At 40.8% G+C, this 21627-nt stretch overlaps 1 protein-coding gene across 1 annotated transcript in view; it reads right to left on the bottom strand.

Annotated features, from left to right (window-relative positions):
* spryd3 (SPRY domain containing 3) overlaps positions 1-17767 on the bottom strand; it is a 57656-nt gene extending 39889 nt beyond the window's left edge. The window contains exons 1-6 of the mRNA XM_080444215.1: positions 17672-17767; positions 16462-16583; positions 14465-14540; positions 10706-10830; positions 8675-8810; positions 8193-8381 (exon numbers count right to left, since the gene is read on the bottom strand). Coding sequence (XP_080300341.1) covers positions 8193-8381; positions 8675-8810; positions 10706-10830; positions 14465-14540; positions 16462-16583 — 648 coding nt within the window. The 5' untranslated portion in view covers positions 17672-17767. The remainder of the gene's footprint in view (positions 1-8192; positions 8382-8674; positions 8811-10705; positions 10831-14464; positions 14541-16461; positions 16584-17671) is intronic.
* Positions 17768-21627: the final 3860 nt, after the last annotated feature.

The following is a 21627-nucleotide window of genomic DNA, read 5'->3' as shown; positions in this document are numbered from 1 at the left end:
TGGTACAGTAGTTCTGCCAACGAGCACAGGGATCAGACAATAGTTATACTAGCCGTTTCAACGACAAGCTGAACCATAACAAGACAGGCTGCCACCAAAACAATAGCTATTAGGCCTAGCGGAGACCTTCTTGGCTCCTACAGGCTACCAAATATCATGTCATATCATAATGTATCATATAAGTACTATAAGTTATGGTAAAATCTAAAGTTAGATAAAGCAACCATAATAACAATATAGTATAATGTATAATTCTTCTGCATTATCTAGGCCAATACTATTATCCAGAGATTAGATCTTGAAATAATTGCAAACAGGTTCCAACAACCATGCAAGGATATTCTAAATATGTGAATGCTCAACTTGTGAAACCACTTAACAGACATTGCAAGCATTGCGTTATGAAACTACGGAAGATATCACATAGGATTTCAGCAGGACATGGATGAGGAAATCTAAATTATACATCACCGTTATCAACAGAATCCGCACAGATGAGTGTCCTAATTTCTGAACACGGCCTTGCTAAAGCTTTAGATGTTCCTATAGCGAAAGCAAGTGAAACTCCTCGCTCCTCATCTTAATCATCTATTCCATGTTTGGAAACGGAAATCCTGCTGACAATTTCACCATAATCACCACACATTATTACAATGTCATAACAAAGTAGAGGTTATTTTAAAGACATTCAGCGATCAGCACATTATGAACCAAAGAAAAGAACAGGAGTGGGGGGGGGGGGACTTTTCTACGTAATGAAAAAATCCCCCCTAACTGGGGCCATGGGTGACCTAGATATAATTCCTCTGCTCTTCTCCCCACAATGCGATATTAAGAGTATAATTGCCTGCAGAAGCTCTGACCTGCCCTCAGCCTCCCCCTGCTAATCTCTGCTTACCTCCAGGGAGATACGGCTCACAATCAGTTTTATGTGATGATAGCTGGAAACAAATGGGCCTATTGTAGGCCTGGGGGAGTGGGGCCAATAGTCGTACAATGTATCATGTGCTGAAAACTGCAGATCTACAAGCTCAGCACGCATTGCATCGCGACACATGAGCTTGCAGAATTCAAATCAGCTATATTCCCAAGAAAAGAGGAAACTGAAGAAAATTGAGAAATTTGAAGCTGGTGAGATGCAGTTTTGTGGGGGAAAAGGTGCACAAGGAGCCCAAGTGAAAGAGGACGTGTGATGTGAGAGCAAGCATGAGAGAATACAACTACATGTGATTAAATATGGTGGTACAGCAGAGCCATATCTTTGTGAGGAGGTCCAAAGGAAGCTCCAAAGAAAAAGGACAGGTGAATCCTACAGACAGAAGGGAAACAAACTAAAGAGTAACTGTAGGTGTAGTAGGAGGGGAAAGACCCAAATCTTCTTTTTTGACGATCGAATAACCATGGGGTGTAGTTTTCCACTCCACAGTGAGGTGCAGATGCTTCAATATCCAAACCATACCGGCGTAAACTTGGTATCCCTATTTTGGGCATGTCATCCATCTATAAATTGCAGGAACCTGTGTCTGTCTGTGTTTATGTCTGTCCCGGGCATAACTTGTATACACAAGATGAAAAGTAACGGTTCTGGACATACAAGGTTTCCACCTAACAGCGATGATATGTTGTTTAGTGCCGCTGAGCAGGTGCCAATAGTCTTGCACTTGCTCGTTAAGGTTATTAACTGCTTTTTGAGATTGTTTTTTAAACTCCCTCTTTGCAAAGCAGACTATGTTGGCATTATGACTTCCAAGGTCACATAAACACCAGGTAAAGGTGTCGCTGCTGACTCAGGGATGGTTTGTGCCGAGCGGGAATTTGGTAGGACCAGCGGTGGCCCAGAACCGACAAAACACAAAATGCATCAGTCTGTGGAGGACGCACCGAATCTCTTGTGTCTGGCGGATCGATCAGCGAAATTTTACACGACTCGTCTTATTATTCAAAAGCGGGTCTTCTCTAACATGGAACAGCACAGCCAGCCAGCCTCCAGTTAGTCAGTCCACAGCCTCTGGATTAAGTCAGTACTGGCTTCCTCCTTTCTCACGCTGCTTGAAGCAACACTGATGGTGCCATAACTGGGTCTGGCTGGTGGTAACCAAAACAGATGATGGGAAAGCTGTGAACTTTCATCCGTCAGATGAAACAGCAGTGTCATGGTGGGGATCCATGACTATTGTTCCTAGAAGCAGGAAGGAAGGAAGGAAACAGGCAACCCTAGAAGGGTGTTGGTACTGGAGCTGGCTCTGGCAACTGGAAAAGGTGAAACATGGAATGGAGCCATGATGATGGTGATGATGACACTGGGGCAAACCGAGGACATCGCCTGGAGTGGACACTGAAAAGTGAACTCTTGTGGGAAGCAGGGCTGAATGAAATGACCAGTAAGGTGCAGAACAGCATGCACGAAAGAAAATCTTTTTTGAATAACTCTATAAGGAATCGAAAAAACAAATGCATTTTAAAGTAATTTAGTACATTATGGGGGGGGTGTAATGTGGTCTGCTGTGGAGAGAGGGTGAATCTGGGAAAACTGATAACTGCAGAATCAGGTGCTGCCCACTTAATTTGACCGCCCGCTCATCCGCAGCTGAGGGGATTAAGTCAGCGTGCACAGCTACTGCTGTGGCGACAGGCGGCGGAGGAACGGCCGCTCGTGTTCACACTGAGCCGCACGTACGCAATGGCCAGCCAAATGCCTCCTCATGAGTAAAAAAATTATAAAACACACTGCAAAAACAACATGAGCATGGCAGCAAACACTATTAATAAAATAACCGCAGTCAGATGCATCACTCACCTTTAAGACTTTAAGTCTCAGAAGGTTTTTTTTTTCCTTTTCATCAATGTCATTGATAAGGATTTCCAAACCTGCTGTTTGTTTTAGGTGCCTGTAGGTGAAAATTCTCACAATGGAAGTGGAGAGAGAATAAATCATGCCTGATGTTATACAAAATAATCACTCTGTGAAATCAACAGACTTGTGCAACTGAACAAGTCAGATCATCTGTAACAGCACTTCAAATTCATAATAGTTCAAGAGACAGCAAATATATTAATCAAATCCTTCATATAAACATTGTAAGAGTGGCTTGAATGATCAGAGGAGTTGTGTTACAGGCTTGATATAATTCATTGTGTGCGGTGTCGTGCACCAAACATTGCAAATTTACAAGCTGACAAAACTTTGCAGTGTAACACGTTGTGCTTGTAGATCTGATATTCTCAGTGTGCAACACCAGTGCACAACCAAGTATAAACCCGGCTTTATGCTGACAGGAAGTCAGGAACTATCTTTGTTTCGTACAGCATTTTCAAATCACCTACCATCATTGGAAACTTGACAAGTTGGGTCTTATTGTGTCGATATCATATAATCAAAATTTCTAAAGTATATGATTTTGTGAAACAGCAAAATGGAAATGTAGACTTAACCATGCCGTAGAAGCAAATGTATTATTTATCTTTAAGTGACGTTACCGATCAAGACCCGAGGATGTCTTCTGCTGTGACAACCATCAACTATTTTTGTTTACGTTTTGCATAATGACACATCTGCTTTCACTTCATATTGAGCTGCCAGTGGAATTCTTCATGGGCAAAACACAGCCACCAAGGCAGGGTCTTTGAATTAAAATGCACTCCATTTGCTTCAGTTTTCCACTCAAATATGTGCCGGATAAGAAAATAATTCATTACCCTCAACAAATGGCCTTAAGATGAGAGCTAAAACAATGAATGAACATGGACAAAGATGAGACAACACAGCAAAAACTATGCTGTAGACTGCAATGAAAAGACTTAACTAAAATGCATAAAGGGGACGCTGAAACTTCTCTTTCATACCAACTTCATCACAACAACTTCAAGGATAAATTAAACAGAAGATGCTTTGGTGACGACAACATTTGACAATGAAGTGGCAAGTTGATTTTGTGGGGGGGGGGGCAACTTAGGTTTGTTACTTACTTACAGGTTTATGTAGATAGATGTGCAGGACAGAGAGGCTGGATAGGCATGATGACAGTTGGCAGAAAGCTTGGATCTGATACCCACTTATCTAAACAGGAGCGGGCGTCCTGCCGGCTGCAAAGTAAACAGCTCACAAAGGCAAAGTCTCGGCTGCAGACAAGTCACTGCCATCGCCATTGTGCTCTGTGCATTCTGTGGCTTTGTGCTTCTCAATTCCGCCTCATAAAAAGCATACCAGTCAGAAAAGTCATTTATCTTGCGGCAATCTTTCCCCTCTCCCTATTTTCCCCCCCTCTTAACCATCTGTAAGGACAGCTATCATCCGGAACAGTTATTACCCACACTTCATCAAATAGCAACACAGAAAAAACGATTCCAGTGTTTTGACCAAATGTTAGCAAGGTACCGCAGGGTGAAAACAAACAGCAAAGAGCTGGGGATGCAAATCTATGGCCACAGAATGATGGGTCCCGTAAGTCATTGGAAACCAGCACAGTGGAAATCTCTGTTACATAGCTACATACGCACATGTGAAAGAAGGAAAAATGTTCAGTCTTTTAACTATACATGAGACTCATGAAAAGACAGTGAGACCCTAACTGCTCGCGATGAGCAGGTTGGTGCTTTGTACTGTATGTTTGCCGCCACTGTCTGTGTGGGCAGGAGAAGAGTAGACTAAGTAGGAGGAAAAAGGGCCTTCTTTCATCAAAGATCGATCCAAAATAGACCTGGGAAATGTGGAACCGTTCCGCGTTGGAGGAAACCAAAACGGCGAAGCGGCGCACAGATCCAAACCTATAAAAAGAGATTAAGTGTGCCCACCTTCTGGCTCACTTAATCTTACGCCATTAACGGGTAATCCAACATGATACTAAATAATCCTGATGCTAAATGCTTTATAGCCTTCAAAACAAACTTCTTTCCTATCCTCAGCTTCCCTCTCATTCCCATCTTTTTTGTATATGGGGTGCCCAGGGGGGGTATTTATTTCCCTTAATTTTCTTCCCTGTACCTTGCCTTTGCTGTCCTTTACGAACCGAAGACTCATATCCTCATACTTGCCACCATGCAAGGGCAGCTACTGTGGCCATGTTGTTCTCCCCGTATTATCCACCCACACTAAGCCTTCGTTGTACTTGTCAAAACTCGACAGCCTTATCAAGCCGAGCATCTCGTCAGCCTCAGAAGCCCTCTCACCGGCTACCACACCAATGCGGGTGAGGGCTAAAGGTGGCTTACTCATCATGATGGGAGTAAAAGGTGGGTGGTGGTGGTGGGTTGAGGCAGGTGATGCTTGAATGGGACTTGCGAGACCTAAAGAAAGTGAAAAACCTGGACTCAGAAACTGGACCATTGAGTGGCCCACGCAGTCGGACACCCCAGCTGTGAAAACCTCCAACCACATGAGAGGGAGGAAAAGATTCCTTAGAGTCCCGTTACTCCTCTTATTGAATTTTTACAACCTGGTGAGCTGCCAGGACCCTTGGCTCTGCCGGCACGTTCCGTGCCATTGCCAGCCCTCAGTCCAGGAAAACAGTGTGCGCGCGCGTGAGCGAGAGAGCGCGAGAGAGAGAGAACAGAGAGAGGACAGAGAGAGAGAGAGGACAGAGAGAGTGGTTGAATCATCCTCACCCGCAGCACTCTGCTTTCATGACCTCAGTCTACCTTCAGAATGATGTTGTGTGTGTGTGTGAGTGTGAGTGTGAGTGTGTGTGTGCGCGCGGCCGCGCGCTGTGTGTGTGTGGTGTCTAATGTGCATTTAGGACATATGTATGCTGCCAGGGACAGCATGTGCACACAGGTGTGTGTGTGTGTGTGTGTGTGTGTGTGTGTGTGTGTGTGTGTGTGTGTGTGTGTGTGTGTGTGTGTGTGTGTGTGTGTGTGTGTGTGTGTGTGTGTGTGTGTGTGTGTGTGTGTGTGTGTGTGTGTGTGTGTGTGTGTATGTGTGTGTCTGTCTCTAATGTGCATTTAGGACATATGTATGCTGCCAGGGACAGCATGTTATGTTGATGAGAAAGCAGCCTGCTGCCTTTTTGACTCACAACTGTGCTGGAGAAGAGGCTGGTGGGTGCTCGGGTGATGCCAGTGATGGGTACTCACAAAGAAAATATAGAGGTGCAGCTCATTCTTCCCTCAAAGTGGCAGGAACGGCACTGTGACCTTTGCCAATTTGTTCTGTTTTCGTATAAACAGAATCCCACTCAAATGTATGAGGTACATGAAACATGGCTTAGCACATGTCTGAGAAAATGACCCAGGATCAATTAAAAAAGCCTCTTGGTCTGATTTGGTTCATATCTAGCCCAAAGGAAAAGCGCCATGTTAGCAGCGGGAGTTTAAGTTTGCAGATACTTGCATATAGCGTTCATCAGGAACAGCCCTAAGTGGGCAGGGTGGGAAATAGCATCAGCCACCATACAAATGCCTGGTAAGTCTTTGGCTGTGGCTCGTAAGTCTGTTTGAAATATGAATATGAAATATTCACATTCCTGTATGACCAATCTAACAAAGTGGAGGAGGTCTGCTGTCTACTACATCATAAAGCCTATCATTAAAAAAAACTGCAAAAGAAAATCTACATTTCAGTATTTCAGTAGTCTCTGCTATTGCTGTCCCATCGCGCTACATTGTTCTGTCAAAGTTAAGCATAAAACCCATATGTATTTTACGGATACAAGTTCAAATGCTATGTATCTATATATGTTCTTTAGCTTGATAATGTATTCATCATTATCCGTTGTTTTCTTTATATATCATACTGAGGAACTTGATTACCCACTAATGCTGATGGTATAGAGCCATCTCCAGAAACAACCCAGACGGGAGTCACATTTATTCTTAGGAGGGTCAAGCATCATATCCAAAATAATTTAACTAAATAGTTTTGTATCCAGGGAAAGTGACTGAGACTTTCCCTGGTGTTTATGGCGACTTGGGAAGTCATAATGCCAACATAGTCTGCTTTGCAAAGAGGGAGTTTAAAAAACAATCTCAAAAAGCAGTTAATAACCTTATTGAGCAAGTGCAAGACTATTGGCACCTGCTCAGCGGCACTTAACAACATATCATCGCTGTTGGGCGGAAACCTTGTATGTCCAGAACCGTTACTTTTCAGGAAATGGGAAAAAGAACCTGTGTTCCAAAGGTTCAAATGAAGTTATTTAGTCACAAGCTCTTGTTAATACTTTTCATTGGTTAAATATTTATAAAACCCACAGACAGACTTAACTACTTTCAACCTGGCATCACCATTTTGGCGTGTAGGGCATAATTTAGATTTTTTTTGTCAAAGTTATAAAGGTCAAAGTTTTGTTATTTATGCACGACACTGCCATATTGCTAAGTATAAATAGTTTTTTTTTTTAACTTAAGGTAGGGTAAGTGATATTTTTAGGTTAAAACAAAAAGTATTTTGTTAAAAGGTTAAAGCACTATATTGTGATAGTAACCATTGCTATAGAGTGTTTGTTCAGTAACAGGAGTCTCCCCAGCTCTTTAATAAACAGAAAATACATTTTTTGGTAGGTGACAATATTTCAGCCAATCAGAAGAGAGTACCCATTTATCAGCTTAATTTTTATAGTGTTCCAGTTCCCATTTTGTCAGCTCATTTCTTAGTGTCATCACTTCCAATTTCACTTGTTTAATCTGTATCCTGACTGAGTTCTCTATCCTTATTGGATAAAATTGGAAATGAAACTGAAACAAAAATGCATTTTCTGTTTTATAAAGAGCTGGAGAGACAAGGAGACTCCTTTTACTGAACAAACACTCTATAGCAATGAGTACTATCAGAATATAGAGCTATTTAACACTTATTTTAACCAAAGAAAATCACTTACCCTACCTTTAATAAATACAATGAACAAGCAAACAAGTAAATATAAAATACACATGAACTGAACTATTTTATTAACCACTTCAAAATCTTTCAAAAACAGCCAATGTGCAATCCCATAACATATTGCGTCCTGACTGAGATTGATTCTGCTATTTTTGAACATTTTTTAAAACGTCACCTACTGTATAATGACATGCCAAACATAGGGACACCAGGTTGAAAGCTGTTTTCAAATGAGATTTGGCCTTATAGATTGAAAAGTGTTCAGTTTTGGCTATTTTACGGGTGTCAATTTTGATAAATTAATTAAAGAATTTCGACTATTCGAAGAAACTGGGAACATCCCCAGTTGTAACGTGGTGTCTAATGCATGTATTCTTACTGTGCCGCTGATCCTGACATCATAGAGCCGTCCCCAGTCATCCTCATGGCTGTCCACCATCATCAGACTGTCATCTTCTTCCATGAGCCACTCGGCCTGCAGGTCCACCCGCACCTCCTCCCCCAGGGAGTGCATCCCTACGGCAGGGAAGAGGCCCTCCACCGAAACAGGCACCTCCACTGAACCCACCTGGACAGAAGACAAACATAGACAGACCATGGTTAGGAATATTCTTAATACTAAAGACATTTTGAAAATAAGACGATCTACAAGCTCACAGCGCGCCACAGTGCATTGTGAGCTTGTAGATCAGCTATTTTTGAAAATGTTTAGAAATTCCTTTTTATTTTTGGCCATCATGACAGGCCCAACATTGGGATACCATGTTAACACACACAAACGTGTACGCAACTGTTTTATTTACAGAGCCGTATTGCGTCTGTTTAGGATATCAGTGTGATTTAGAGAGACAGAGAACCCACCTCTTTGCCATTTTTGGTGAAAAAGACAGTTGTAAATCCTGCCTCAATATTTTCGGAGTGTATCCCGCAGCCAATGCGGTCGCCGCGAGCACATTTTGGTCCAAATTGCTGCCCCACTGGATTGCCATTGTATAACCTAAAGGAGGGAGAGATGTAAGAGTTTCAAACAGTACAATATTCATTAAACTCCTATAATGCAGGCCTATTCAATTGGTGGCCTGGCAAGCTTGAATTCACTTGGCAGATTTTCAGATTTTAATTATTGTTTTATAAAACTTGTACTTTAATCATGTTGAGGGGCCTCTACTCAACACAATGGCAAAAGTGATTTCACTTCTACACATGGGGGTGCCACAAATGCAAAAACATTAACTGTATGTTGCAGAAACATGATTTGTTGGACCTATCTCCTCCAAATTAGGACAGTGTAATTGACTTCCAAAATGTGTGGGAGGGGCCAATTTTTTTGAACAGAATATATCATGAACACATCATCTAATCAACCACAAATTTGAATAACAGGCTCACAGGAGCCTCTTGCCAAATGCACCTTCTCTTCTGATCATAGGAGGCAATGTTTTAACCTCGTAGAAGTCCCAGAATTTACAGCTTTGTAGTTTGTTAATAGCAATGTTATTATGTAGACTAAATTGTTACAGCATTGCGAGCGTGGACTAAAGTCCATAAGCAGAAAGATGCGAGGAGTGAGGAGCCCCCACCGGGAGGACATAGAGCCCCCTCCGTCCTACTCCTCCCGCCCAACACTCCCTGCTGTTTGGTGTCGCCCCAGCCCGCCCCAAAACACACTCTCCCCCTTTTTTTTCATGGACCACTCGCCCCCAATGGTTCTTGTATTCTTGTATTAGTTTTTACTGAGGCTAAGGTTAGGAATAAGCTTAGGGTTAGGCATAGTTTTACAGAGGTTAAAGGTAGGGTAAGTGATATTTTTTGGTTAAAACAAAAAGTATTTTGTTAAAAGGTTAAAATACTATATTCTGATAGTAATCATTGCTATAGAGTGTTTTTTCAGTAACAGATGTCTCCCTGTCTCTCCAGCTCTTTAATAAACAGAAAATACATTTTTCGGTAGGTGTCAAAATCTCAGCCAATCAGGAGAAAGTACCCATTTTTAAGCTTAATTTGTATAGTGTTCCAGTTCCAATTTTGTCTGCTCATTTCTTAGTGTCATCACTTCCAATTTCACTTGTTTAATCTGTATCCTGATTGAGTTCTCTATCCTGGTTGGATAAAATTGGAAATTAAACTGAAACTGAAACGAAAATGCATTTTCTGTTTAATAAAGAGGTGGAGGGACAAGGAGACTCCTGTTACTGAACAAACACTCTATAGCAATGAATACTATCAGAATATAGAGCTATTTAACACTTATTTTAACCAAAGCAAATCACTTACCCTACCTTTAAGTTAAGGAATAAGGTTAGGTTTTGGCATAGTTTTAATGAGGTTACATTTAGGAATAAGGTTAGGTTTAGGCATAGTTTTACTGAGGTTACGTTTAGGAATACCTGGTGGCGACCTCGGATCGCCGGATTTGACCTGGGCGAGCGTGTTTTGGGGCGTTCTTGTATTCGTGCATATCACCCTCCCTGGCCCGCTTCCCTCCCCCAAACACGGGCTAACTGTGTTCATACAGACACTCAACAAAGTCAGGTGCACCGTTGTGGATTCGCAACCCCAGCCACAGTGGTGGGCAGGCACTTAACCACTGCGTCACCCGAGTGCCCCGCAATGAAACAATCTAACAACACACAACAATCAACAGTAATATCAACAAAAACAAACATACACATAAAGGCTTTAGATGTCATCTAAAGTAAATTAAAAACAAAAACATTAAGACATATAAAAATAAACTATACAAATATCAAATACAATCAGTTATATAATACAATACAATAATAAAATATTATAATAATACAAAAACAAGAAGATTTAAGAGAAGCAAGCAACGAAGTTATATAGATGACTGATAAATATATCAATAGATACAGATGGTTGCCTTTTACTTACTTCCCATTGTCAGCATGGTAGGCTACAGAGTATGGTAGCCAACCGGGCTGGTGGTCTAGTCTATAGAACTTAGGCACCAGGCCTACAGCAATGGTCCCCCTCACACCCGTGTCCACTATCATCACCTACACAAACACAAAAAAACTGTATGAAAACACTGTAATGATGTGAACTTGTAGATCATCTATTTTCACTATTTTTGTGCGACACCATTGTTCCACAAAGAACCAAATAGGGCATAAGAGGTTTGCCTACCATCGCCCTTAAACCTGGCACTTAAAAGCTTTTTCTTGCTTATGTGGGTGATGAAATAAAAGATTGTGTGAAACATAGCATACATCCCGGGAAAAAGCAAGCCCATCAACCCTTGACAGAAACAGAAAACCCAAATCAAAACACACGTCATACATTTTACTATTAGAAACATCACTGAGTCACACTTTCAATGGAAAACTGCAGTCAGGGAGGGGAGGACGCTTGTAAATCTCCGGCTTTCCTGGTTCCCAGTCTGTCTACCCAGTGTGGGTCTCTTGCAGATGCCCAGAGTCTGACTCCCTCCATGGGTATACAGCTGTCCAGAGCCCCACTGGCAGCATGGGAATACTGCCACAATCCCCTACCCTCAGACAGCAAGCATGCAAGTCCGACACACAGCCACCCAGCCAGCCAGGCAGACAAATAGGCAGGCCCAGCCAAATGACACACACTGCCAAGCAGAATTAGGTGAAAGGTGATACAGACAAATAAAGGAGAGTAGCCCTCTCCGGTGTGTGTAGGTGCACGTGCACGCACACAGCCTGCCCTGGCAAAGCGAACGATCTAATTCGTCTGATACTTGTCTTTTTTTGGGGGGTTTCTCCCTAATGTCGTTATGTTATTACCCATCCCATCAATACTACTACTACTATCATACTACTCTTAGACTTGGGAAGTGTAGATCAACCATGTCTCGTCCGATACACGTGGAGTCGTCGGCCACTTATTGTCATCCGACAGTGAGGGGTTTCACTGCATGCGGAGGAACAAGTTTTCCCTCCCATATGCTCCCTGCTGAACCAACCTGTAGGAGTTGCTGGTGCAGCGACAGATAATACCTTCCCCGACAAGCCTCACACCCAATAAGTCTTTGTTGGAGTGCCACTGTCTCCATGGTGGTGGTTAGGAACTTTGACCCAGTACCACCTGGATGCATTTTTCATCTTTCTTTTGTCATTCCTTCTTTGCCATCTTTTTTATGCTTCTCCCCTTGCCAATCACCATCATTCTCCATCTCTTTCCGTCCATGTCCAGCACAGGCTTCCAAAACACAGCTCGCGAACGCGTATCAGCAGATCTGAAACCAGACTTCTTGGGTTTCCCCGAGTAAAAATCCAGGCCTCCAGCTCCTCCGCTCTGGCTTGGCTCTACTTTGGAGGAAACCAATCCCTTCTCTGATACGGGACGAACGTTTTGGCTTTGACAGGCTATACTGTACTTTCCACACTTGACACAATCAAAGACATGAAAATACCACAAAATATAAATTGTGTGTGCAAATGTCCAAATAAAAGCCTGGGGAAAAATGCGAGATGAATTCGATGACGAAAGAAGGAGGAATGCACTCGTTCACACAACCCGTCTAGGAATGTTGACAAATGAACAGACTTTTCAAATAAATCTGTTGAAATAAATGGAATGCCGCAGATGTTGATGGCTGGGCTTGAAGAAGAGCGATGATGAAAAGTGTCTGTGGAAAGGCACCGGTGAAGCTGAAATTAATCCCTCGTGAAAGCGTAATGAGGAAACACGAGGATACCGCTGACGCATTTTCTGACAGAAGCCTGACCTTTAATTGGAAAAACAACGACCCAAACTTTTTGAGATATCTGGGAAATTTGCAGCATGTGCGTCACAACAAGGGTGACTGTGCTGCGTAAAATGATAGGCAGTTTAATGGACACCTTAACCCCCGTACATGTGCAATATTTTAAACTCATCTAAACTGACCAGGCTCTGCTCCATGTGAATCTCACTCACTCACATGTGTATGCGTGTGTGTGTGTGTGTGCGTATATATATATATATATATATATACACATACATGTCTGTTGTCACGCTGTTGAATCCTACTGACTCACCTGCCAGTGAGGAGCCCCCACCAGGACATAGAGACTTCGTCCCACTCCTCCCACCCAACACTCCCTGCTGACAGGTGCCGCCCCAGCCGGTAGGATTACAATACATGCATTGACCAATATCACCCTCCCCGGCCGGCTTAACTCCCACGGACACGGGCCAAATGTGTTCGCATAGACGCCCGACAAATTATGATACACCATGGTGGATTCAATCTCACAACCTCCGGTGCTTTTTTATTTTTGTTTTAATATATATATATATATATATATATATATATATATATATATATATATGGTGGACTGAATTTGCATTTCTTTTTTAATTTGAATTTGCATTTCTTTACAAACATAACCGAGAGAAAATATAGAATAGTACGTTTAATAATTTAATATTTGTCTTTATATTTCATAGGTGGTGTGTGATTCATGATCCTGTCAGGCTCTAGATACAGACAAATGGTATGGTGTCCGGCACTGCAATGGACAGGATAATCTATATCAGCGTTTCAAAAACAATGGATCAGGACTCACGGTCCCATTTTATGGGCCGTGAGTAAATATTCCCTTTTGTTTCCTACAAAAAAATATATTATTTTATTTTAAACGATTTTCTAAATAATTCAAAAATCCAAAGAAATCAAACTGGTTAATTCATAATATATTTTTGTAAGTTTGGGTCCCTGGGGGGGGGGGGTCTTGAGTTGAAAAAGATTGGTAAACTCTGATCTATATGTCTTCTTCCCAATGTCTAAAAACATTTTAGGAAAGGAAGCCCATCAAACCTGCCCCACCTGCCACCAATAGACCACAAGCCACTGGGTCCTCATTGACTTTCACTATGCACACAGTAGCCGCTGTACACAAGTCTCATAAATAACAAACTGCAACCCTCCGCTAGCCCAATTTATGACTGGACCCTAGCAGGCTTTCCTGTACTAAATCACTGGGACAAACTGCACTAGATGCAGAGAGCTGCTGAACAGGCCTGATACATAGAGGCGCATCAGCTCGCTAAATAAATGTCCAATATTCTCTCCCTCTGCCTGTCTGCCCGCTACTGAAAAACACTGTGTGTTATATTAATCTTCGCCCTCAAGAGATACCACCTAACCCACACCCCATCCCTCATTCCAAAACAGCGAGGACATTTTTGAGGTAGTGGTTTTGCAGTCGTGAATTGGGACTGCAGGGGGCTCTAGGAATTTAATATGAAGTTTAGAAAATTGTCAGCAATAGGATTCCAGGGGATAAAATTGCTGGATGGATGGAAAAGTAATCTTGGGCACATCCAGAAATGATGGTATGTGGGAACCCTATCATATTGTGCATAATCCCCCCCAACATTTCAAAATGAATGATCGCTCAAGAACCAAAACATTCTCAGCTTTTCAAAATACTCTCAATTCCTCTTGGATGCACGGTCTACTTAAAGCGGGGGGAAAAGCACACAACATTGGGTTGAGACATTAGTTTTTAGTAATCACATAGACTGGTGAGAGACAAGAAGTCTCGGAATGCTTATGGCAGGGTTTTACAGTCACTAAAAGACGTGATCAGAAATTGCAATTGCAATAACTAGCCTATACCAGAATACCATTACAGAGCAATGCTGAAACAGGCTTAACTGTCAAATGTGCCTTACCTCAAAGTAGCAATTTCCCTTTGATAAAGGCTGGGGAGCCACATAGCAACCCACTTCGTCAGAGTTCCCTTGGTAACTAAAAAGAAGAAATCACAGGTTAAGAATAGGCCACCTCTGATAGGTCTAGCCGCAGCATTCTCAGCCAGAAACGCATCTCAGAGCAGGTGCACGACACTATGACAAAGACCAATATGAGACATACAAATGTATCATCTTTCAATACAAGCACTAGTGTAAAGACAGTAACAGTGTGATCACATGGACAGCTGTGTCATACTATAACTACAGTATCGTATACTGTACACATACTGTACAGTAAATGAGAGGAAAACATGGCTGTTATGGTAGACAATAATGTGAAAAATATTTTAAATAGTTAATAGCTAATTAGCCACACGTAATCAGTATCGTCAAATGACAATGAGAGAGATCCTTAGCCATTATCTTTTCCAAGGTTTTGGAAATACGCTGAATCACAGCTGTATGTTGCTGCTAGCAGTAGCCTATATGTGCAGAAATCAGGAGAATACAGAAGAAAAAGGATGAAATTAAAAGCTCTTCATGATAGCATCTGTAACAAAGCAGTAGAATTGAAGGTGTGGAAGCCTATTCATTCATCAATTCTCTAATGAGAACATAAATCCAATACAAAGAAAATTCACAGAATAGGCATCTGGATTCTTTTTTTTCTTTTTTTCGCCCCGAGAGGCAAACAAAAATAAATTACAGAGGAGCGCATTTTCCATTTCCAGTAGGGGTGGTCTCAAGATTGCTGGGTAAATGACAATGACAACTCTTGTCAATATTGTTTCAATTAGTGGGTCTGAGGAAATGTCACACAGCTTGGGGGGTTGTGTGTGGCAGGACAACTGCTGCGCACACAGTGCCACACACACAATGTGCCCACAATGCCCATACAATTTGTGGGGGGGGGGGCACAATTTCCACATGTGGGCCTAAACAGGTTAACCAGTAGAGACCACCTGCTGTGTGCTGAGTCAGCATGCCCATATCACTGCTAACCATTCATGAAACCCATCATAATCCTAACCTGCAGTGTGCCAAGTCACTCAGCATGCCCATATCACTGCTTACCCTTCATATTGTGCTTTGTTTTTTATATAAGACACATAATGAACAATGATGACAGGCTCAATAAGCTGCTGCTACTACTACTGTTATGTAGTTACTGTACAAATGTGTAACTAGAAATATTCTGCCATTGATTTAAAAAGGTTCCTTTGAGGCCAATGCGCTAGAGACCAATATGACCAATTTGGAATGAGATCCTGTCTAAACTTGATTTCGAGACAGACATGTAAATATAATGTAGGGGGAAAGACTATTAGAAATGTTTTGATTACGTTCTCAAAAACCTGGTATGACTACAATACGCTATGTGCATAACTGCAGTCCCAGGTTTCACGAAGGTGGCATAACAAGTTCCGGTTCATTTTCCCATAGCGTCGCTGGATTGGCTTAGCAGCAGATTTAAACCGGAAATACATACGGTCAGCTATGTGTTTCTGGTGTAAATCTGCTGCCAAGCCAATTACAGGCCACCACCTAGGATGGTGTGTATATGACTGCGGATGTGCTCCGCTGGTACTGTCACTTATGTATACACTGACATGCTTGATATCTGCTGTTAAGTGATGTCTCACCTGCACAAGAGACTACACGCACAATGGACTGCGTTTCTATATCTGCAGATATTTAACTGCCTCGTTTATTTCTTCTTTTAACCATGCACCTTATGTATACTTGACATTGTATCTGACTTGTTTCCCTTGTTATTTCCTTTCTCTAGTCTTTACCCCCCTTTTTGAACCTGCAAATGTTGGGAGCTTGTATGACAAACAATTTCAACCACTTTCTTACACGTGTTTTACACCCATAAAATCTTATCAGCGCAATGCGTTGCAAGCCTGTAGATTAGCTATTTTTGGTGTGCGACACCTTCGTGCATCCAAGTATAAATCCCCCTTTAGGCTCACCTGAGCGTGTCTCCATCTTTCAACAACCTCATATATCTTTCCTGTGCTGGACGTACTTCTCCCATTTCCCTGATCCTACGCCTCCAGTTCAGGAGCCTGTGGTGTAGGTTGATGTCATCCATCTGACAGAGGAAAATGGCAAGTAGAAAAATACTATATTTATAACTCTGAACTGCTGGACTTGGAGAGGAAATGTAGGACTGTCCTTACACGTGCCAAACTATGACACACATCAATACAGCAAGTAATATTAATTAGGCACATATCATAGTGACTGACTGTGTTGAACTACTTTAATTACAGCCTTGTTGTTTACTTGAGTGAGTCGTTGTTTTGAAAGGTGCGTTACTAAATGTGTTTTTACCTTCCTTCTAGGTATGGTGTGATAGATTTCCTGTGAATAGCGTCTTTGATTATGTTATTTTAAAAAGGAAAGATGGTGTACATATTTTTCTTTTGGATTTCTAACTGTTTATATGAAAGCCATAGGCTTTCTTGGGTTTAAAATCCTCTTAGCAGACCTTGTATTGAACTGTACTTTCCTGTGCTTTTTTCTGCCAAACCTCTAATAAAGTATTCAATCAATCAAAGCTATTTGAATGCATTTGAGCAAATAAGCATTGCACTTGTGCATTCAAGTGGGTTGGGTTCCCACCTTTCATTTTTGATTTATCTTTTGTCCTTTGGGAACCTCTTTACTCTCACTGTATACTAGTGGATTCCTTTGTCTTCCTAGACACATTTAAAGCTTTTCCGAGTCAAACAAACAAACAAACAAACAAATAAACAGTGAATGTGTCCTGTGTGGACATGGGAAGGTGGGCGTGTCAATGTTTACACCCATCAAACTGAACGCCAGGCTGACAAGGGACAGTCAGTCAGCTAACTTGCTAAGTGCTAACTACAAAGCTAACTTGCTAAGTTTCGCTAGCATGTTAACTGGGTCGCTATCGAGTGAGGCCACTTCACAGACAGACAACATGGAAGAACTCCCATTTGCCGACAAGTCTGAAGAGGTAATTGTATTCGCAAAGCTAAACATTTAAAGGCGTAGCATCGAAATTCACATCCGACTAGCTTGCTTTCTTGACTAAATACTGCTGAGGCTCCGTGGCTTAACAGCAAAAACACAACTGGAGGTTTACAGTACCAGAGAGAGCTGGAGGCTAATTCACTTAAAGCTACCATCGTCGATAGTGTAAGCGCTTACCTGTCACGTAGACAGCTAATAATACATGAATTCACTTTAGTTCATCTGTTGTTATCCATGGCTACACACAAACTTTGGAAAACTAGAGTTCGGCGCTTCCTAGTGACATCACGCTCCGATGAGCCAATCAAACGTAACCCTGAGAAAGGGGTGACAAGCATTTGGCCAATCAACCCATATAGAGCTGTATGTACTGAAATATTATCAATCAATCCATAGAGCTGTATGTACTGAAATATTATCAATCAATCCATAGAGCTATATCTACCAAAATATTATCAATCAATCCATAGAGCTATATGTACTGAAATATTATCAATCAATCCATAGAGCTATATGTACTGAAATATTATCAATCAATCCATAGAGCTATATGTACTGAAATATTATCAATCAATCCATAGAGCTGTATGTACTGAAATATTATCAATCAACCCATAGAGCTATATGTACTGAAATATTATCAATCAATCCGTAGAGCTGTATGTACTGAAATATTATCAATCAACCCATAGAGCTATATGTACTGAAATATTATCATCAATCCATAGAGCTATATGTACTGAAATATTATCAATCAATCCATAGAGCTGTGTACTGAAATATTATCAATCAATCCATAGAGCTGTATGTACTGAAATATTATCATCAATCCATAGAGCTATATGTACTGAAATATTATCAATCAATCCATAGAGCTGTGTACTGAAATATTATCAATCCCTTCACTGCTTGATACTCCTGCCAGTCAAATAATAATAATAACAATAATCAGTGGTGGAAGAAGTACTCAAAGTTTTACCAAGTAAAAGTATCAATACCCTATTGTAGAAATACTCTGTTATATAATAATGTTATACTCTGTTCGGTATTCAAAGTTTACTTGAGTAAAAGTACAAAAGTATTGGCATCGAAATGTACGTAAAGTACCAAAAGTAAAAGTACTCATTATGCAGAAAGTCCCATTTCACAAGTTTTCAATGTGTAAAATGTATAAAAAAGACTTTGAAAATTGCAGATCTACAAGCTATGCTTACAACGTGTCGCGACACGTTGTGATCTCATCTTGTAGATCGGCTATTTTCAAATTGCCAAATTATATAGGTCTGAAGTGGTTTTGTAATAATAATCAAAATCTACAAAGTAACTAGTAACTAAAGTTTTCAAATAATTATAGTGGAGTAAAAGTACAATATTTGCCTCTGAGATGTGGAGTAGAAGTAAAAGTATTGGATATTTGAAATACTCAAGTAAAGTAAAAACACCTCAAAATGAGTACATGTACTTAGTTACTTTCCACCACTGACAATAATAATAATAATAACAATAATAAGAAAAAGAAGTTACTAAGTGCTGCACAAAAATCCCACAAATTAAAATTAGAGGTAAACTATTAATACACTTACATTACATTATAACACTTGTTATAAATGTTTATAATTATGCATAATAACTTAAAACAAGGTTTATGAAGTATTATAACTATAACGTAATAATATAATGTATAAGTGCTGGTCATAATGCATTATGAACTCAGTGGAACAGCATACAGCACATTATAACTACCAGGTAACACTTTACTTAAAGGTCGTGTCGATAATGCATTATAATCACATTTATAATACATTGCAATCCTTCACAACACTCGTTATAAATGTTTATAATTTTGCATAACAACTTATAATAAAGACACTTTATAACTAACTAAGGTATGGTAGTTATAATGTGCAGTTCCACTGAGCTTATAATGCATTATGACCAGCACTTATAATATATTATAAAGGTTGTTATTATAAGTTGTCATACAGGATTAAAAATATTTATAACTAGTTTTATAATGTCTTATAAGCATGTTACCGATGAGGGTAGTGTCAGCTTTTACATGTACTTGAGATAGTTTCAGTTTTTACAGTACTTGAGTTAAAGTACTGTAATACTTGCTTTTCAAAAGTGCATTTTCTTTTTAATATCAAAAGTACAAATTACAATGTACATTTTGTTTTTAATATCAATGCATTGCTGTATTAAAATGTATACATTTCCCTAAGCTCACAAGAGCTTGTAGATCGTCTATTTTCACTATATTTCAAATAGGATTTAATGGTTAATTCATATTGTACTTTTTTTTCCTTTCCTAGAAATGTAGTGGTGTCAAAAGTACAATATTTATCTTTGAAATGTAGAGAAGCGTATACAAAAATAATGATACTCAAGTAAAGTACAGATGGTTTTTTTTAGATGACATAATAGTACTCAAGTATGTACTTTGTTACTATCCACCACTGGTATTCACTATAGGCTATTCTATGCAGCTTCAAGAAATTATGCTTGATGCTGAATTCTTAATACTTTTTAACCAATAAATGTATGCCTCACATTGTAACTAACAGGCCCTGCTAATGAACGCTTACTAGTCTCATCGGATGTGGATAGGATACCCTGCAGATGTAGGGCACCGCACTTTGGATCAGATGCCTTTGCCAACTCTGTGTAAGAAAGACAGGTAAGTATTGCAGTCATTCCATATTGTTTTCCCCATCAACTGGCGTGTGTGTGTATGTTTTATTACAATAAAGTGGATACAGCCGAATGGATCCAGCAACTCTTTCACCACAAGCTTTATGTGGATTCTCTTGGCTTTACGAAAAGAAGCCAGGACTGCAGCCATAGTGTCTGGGCCAGTTGTGATTGGCCTGAGCAGAGCAGAGAGGAGGGGGAAGGAAGAGATGGAGAAGGAAGTGGTGAAGACTGTAGGAGGAAAAATGAATAATCCAGTGTAGTGTGCAATAAGAGAGCCCCCATTGGTCTGGCTTGTCTTTTGGAACAAATTCTCCTAACAGAACATGTGTGGAAACGGAGTAGTGTGGCTGCTGCAACAGCAAGTTGATGGGAACACAAGACGGCAGGTGATTTCTGCTCTCCTTGCCAAGATTAATCACCTCTAATCAGAACACCAGGTTGCTGACATCCAAGCACATTTTTTTGTCTCATGGGGCTGTGGGATTCCAGGAAGTATGAGCTGTGGGGCTTGTCTGTGAGTCCTAGAACAGTAGTTCCCGACCTTTTCTGCATCAGGGCCTACTTGAAAATGTCGAAAGTGTGTTCGCAGCCCTCCCATCTGACCACTTAACACGGCAGCCGAATGGCTGCCGTGTTAAGTGGTCAGATGGGTGGGCCGTGTGCATTTTCGGAGCATGTTTATTTGAATGATCAATCAATCGATCGTGTTACGGCTTGGATTAAAGGGATATTTTTTATATTGATGTTATATTATCAATAAAATCGTTGTGTTTTGGCAATTATTTGGGGGCCCACTTGCAATATCCTCATGGCCCACCAGTGGGCCCCAGCCGACAGGGTGGGGATCGCTGTCCCAGAATCATACCTGTACTGCTGTAGCAGGTTACCCAGTGCCACGCAAACCCACACACACATTGTAAAACAAATGTACATGCTTGCATATACACCGTTTGTGTGCATATTATTGTGCATTAGGGCTGGGTAATTAACCAAAAATATATCAAAACCGACATTTAGAACCAATAACCAACTTAATCTTGCTCATGGCGAATAATCGAGAAGTAGGTTTTATTTATTTTCTCAGACTGTATATCTACGAATCGACACATTTATAATCGACTAAAGAGGCTGCCTGGGTAACAGGAGGTCCCCGGCAATGTGTTGAGGTGCCCCTGAGCAAGACATTTAACCTCTAAAATGCTACCCCCTTGCGCTCAAGTCTGACCACTTGGCCAGCAATCAGCTGGGTGAAGCTGAAAGCTGAATTTCCCCCCCGTGGGATCAAACAGGTCTAATTATTAAATCGATTAGTCTGATTAATCAATTACTATAACCTGTTAACGTATATGTAATAATAAGTGTTATGTTTTGTGATACTGTTGATGTGGATCGAAATAAACTGAAATAAACTAAACTAAACTTAAGCCCAGACCTGC

Source organism: Gymnoscopelus braueri (assembly GCF_963280865.1).
Source record: "Gymnoscopelus braueri genome assembly, chromosome: 12".
Classification (NCBI taxonomy): Eukaryota; Metazoa; Chordata; class Actinopteri; order Myctophiformes; family Myctophidae; genus Gymnoscopelus; species Gymnoscopelus braueri.
Note: the sequence above shows the minus strand (reverse complement) of the source record. Positions and strands in the feature narration are given on the sequence as shown.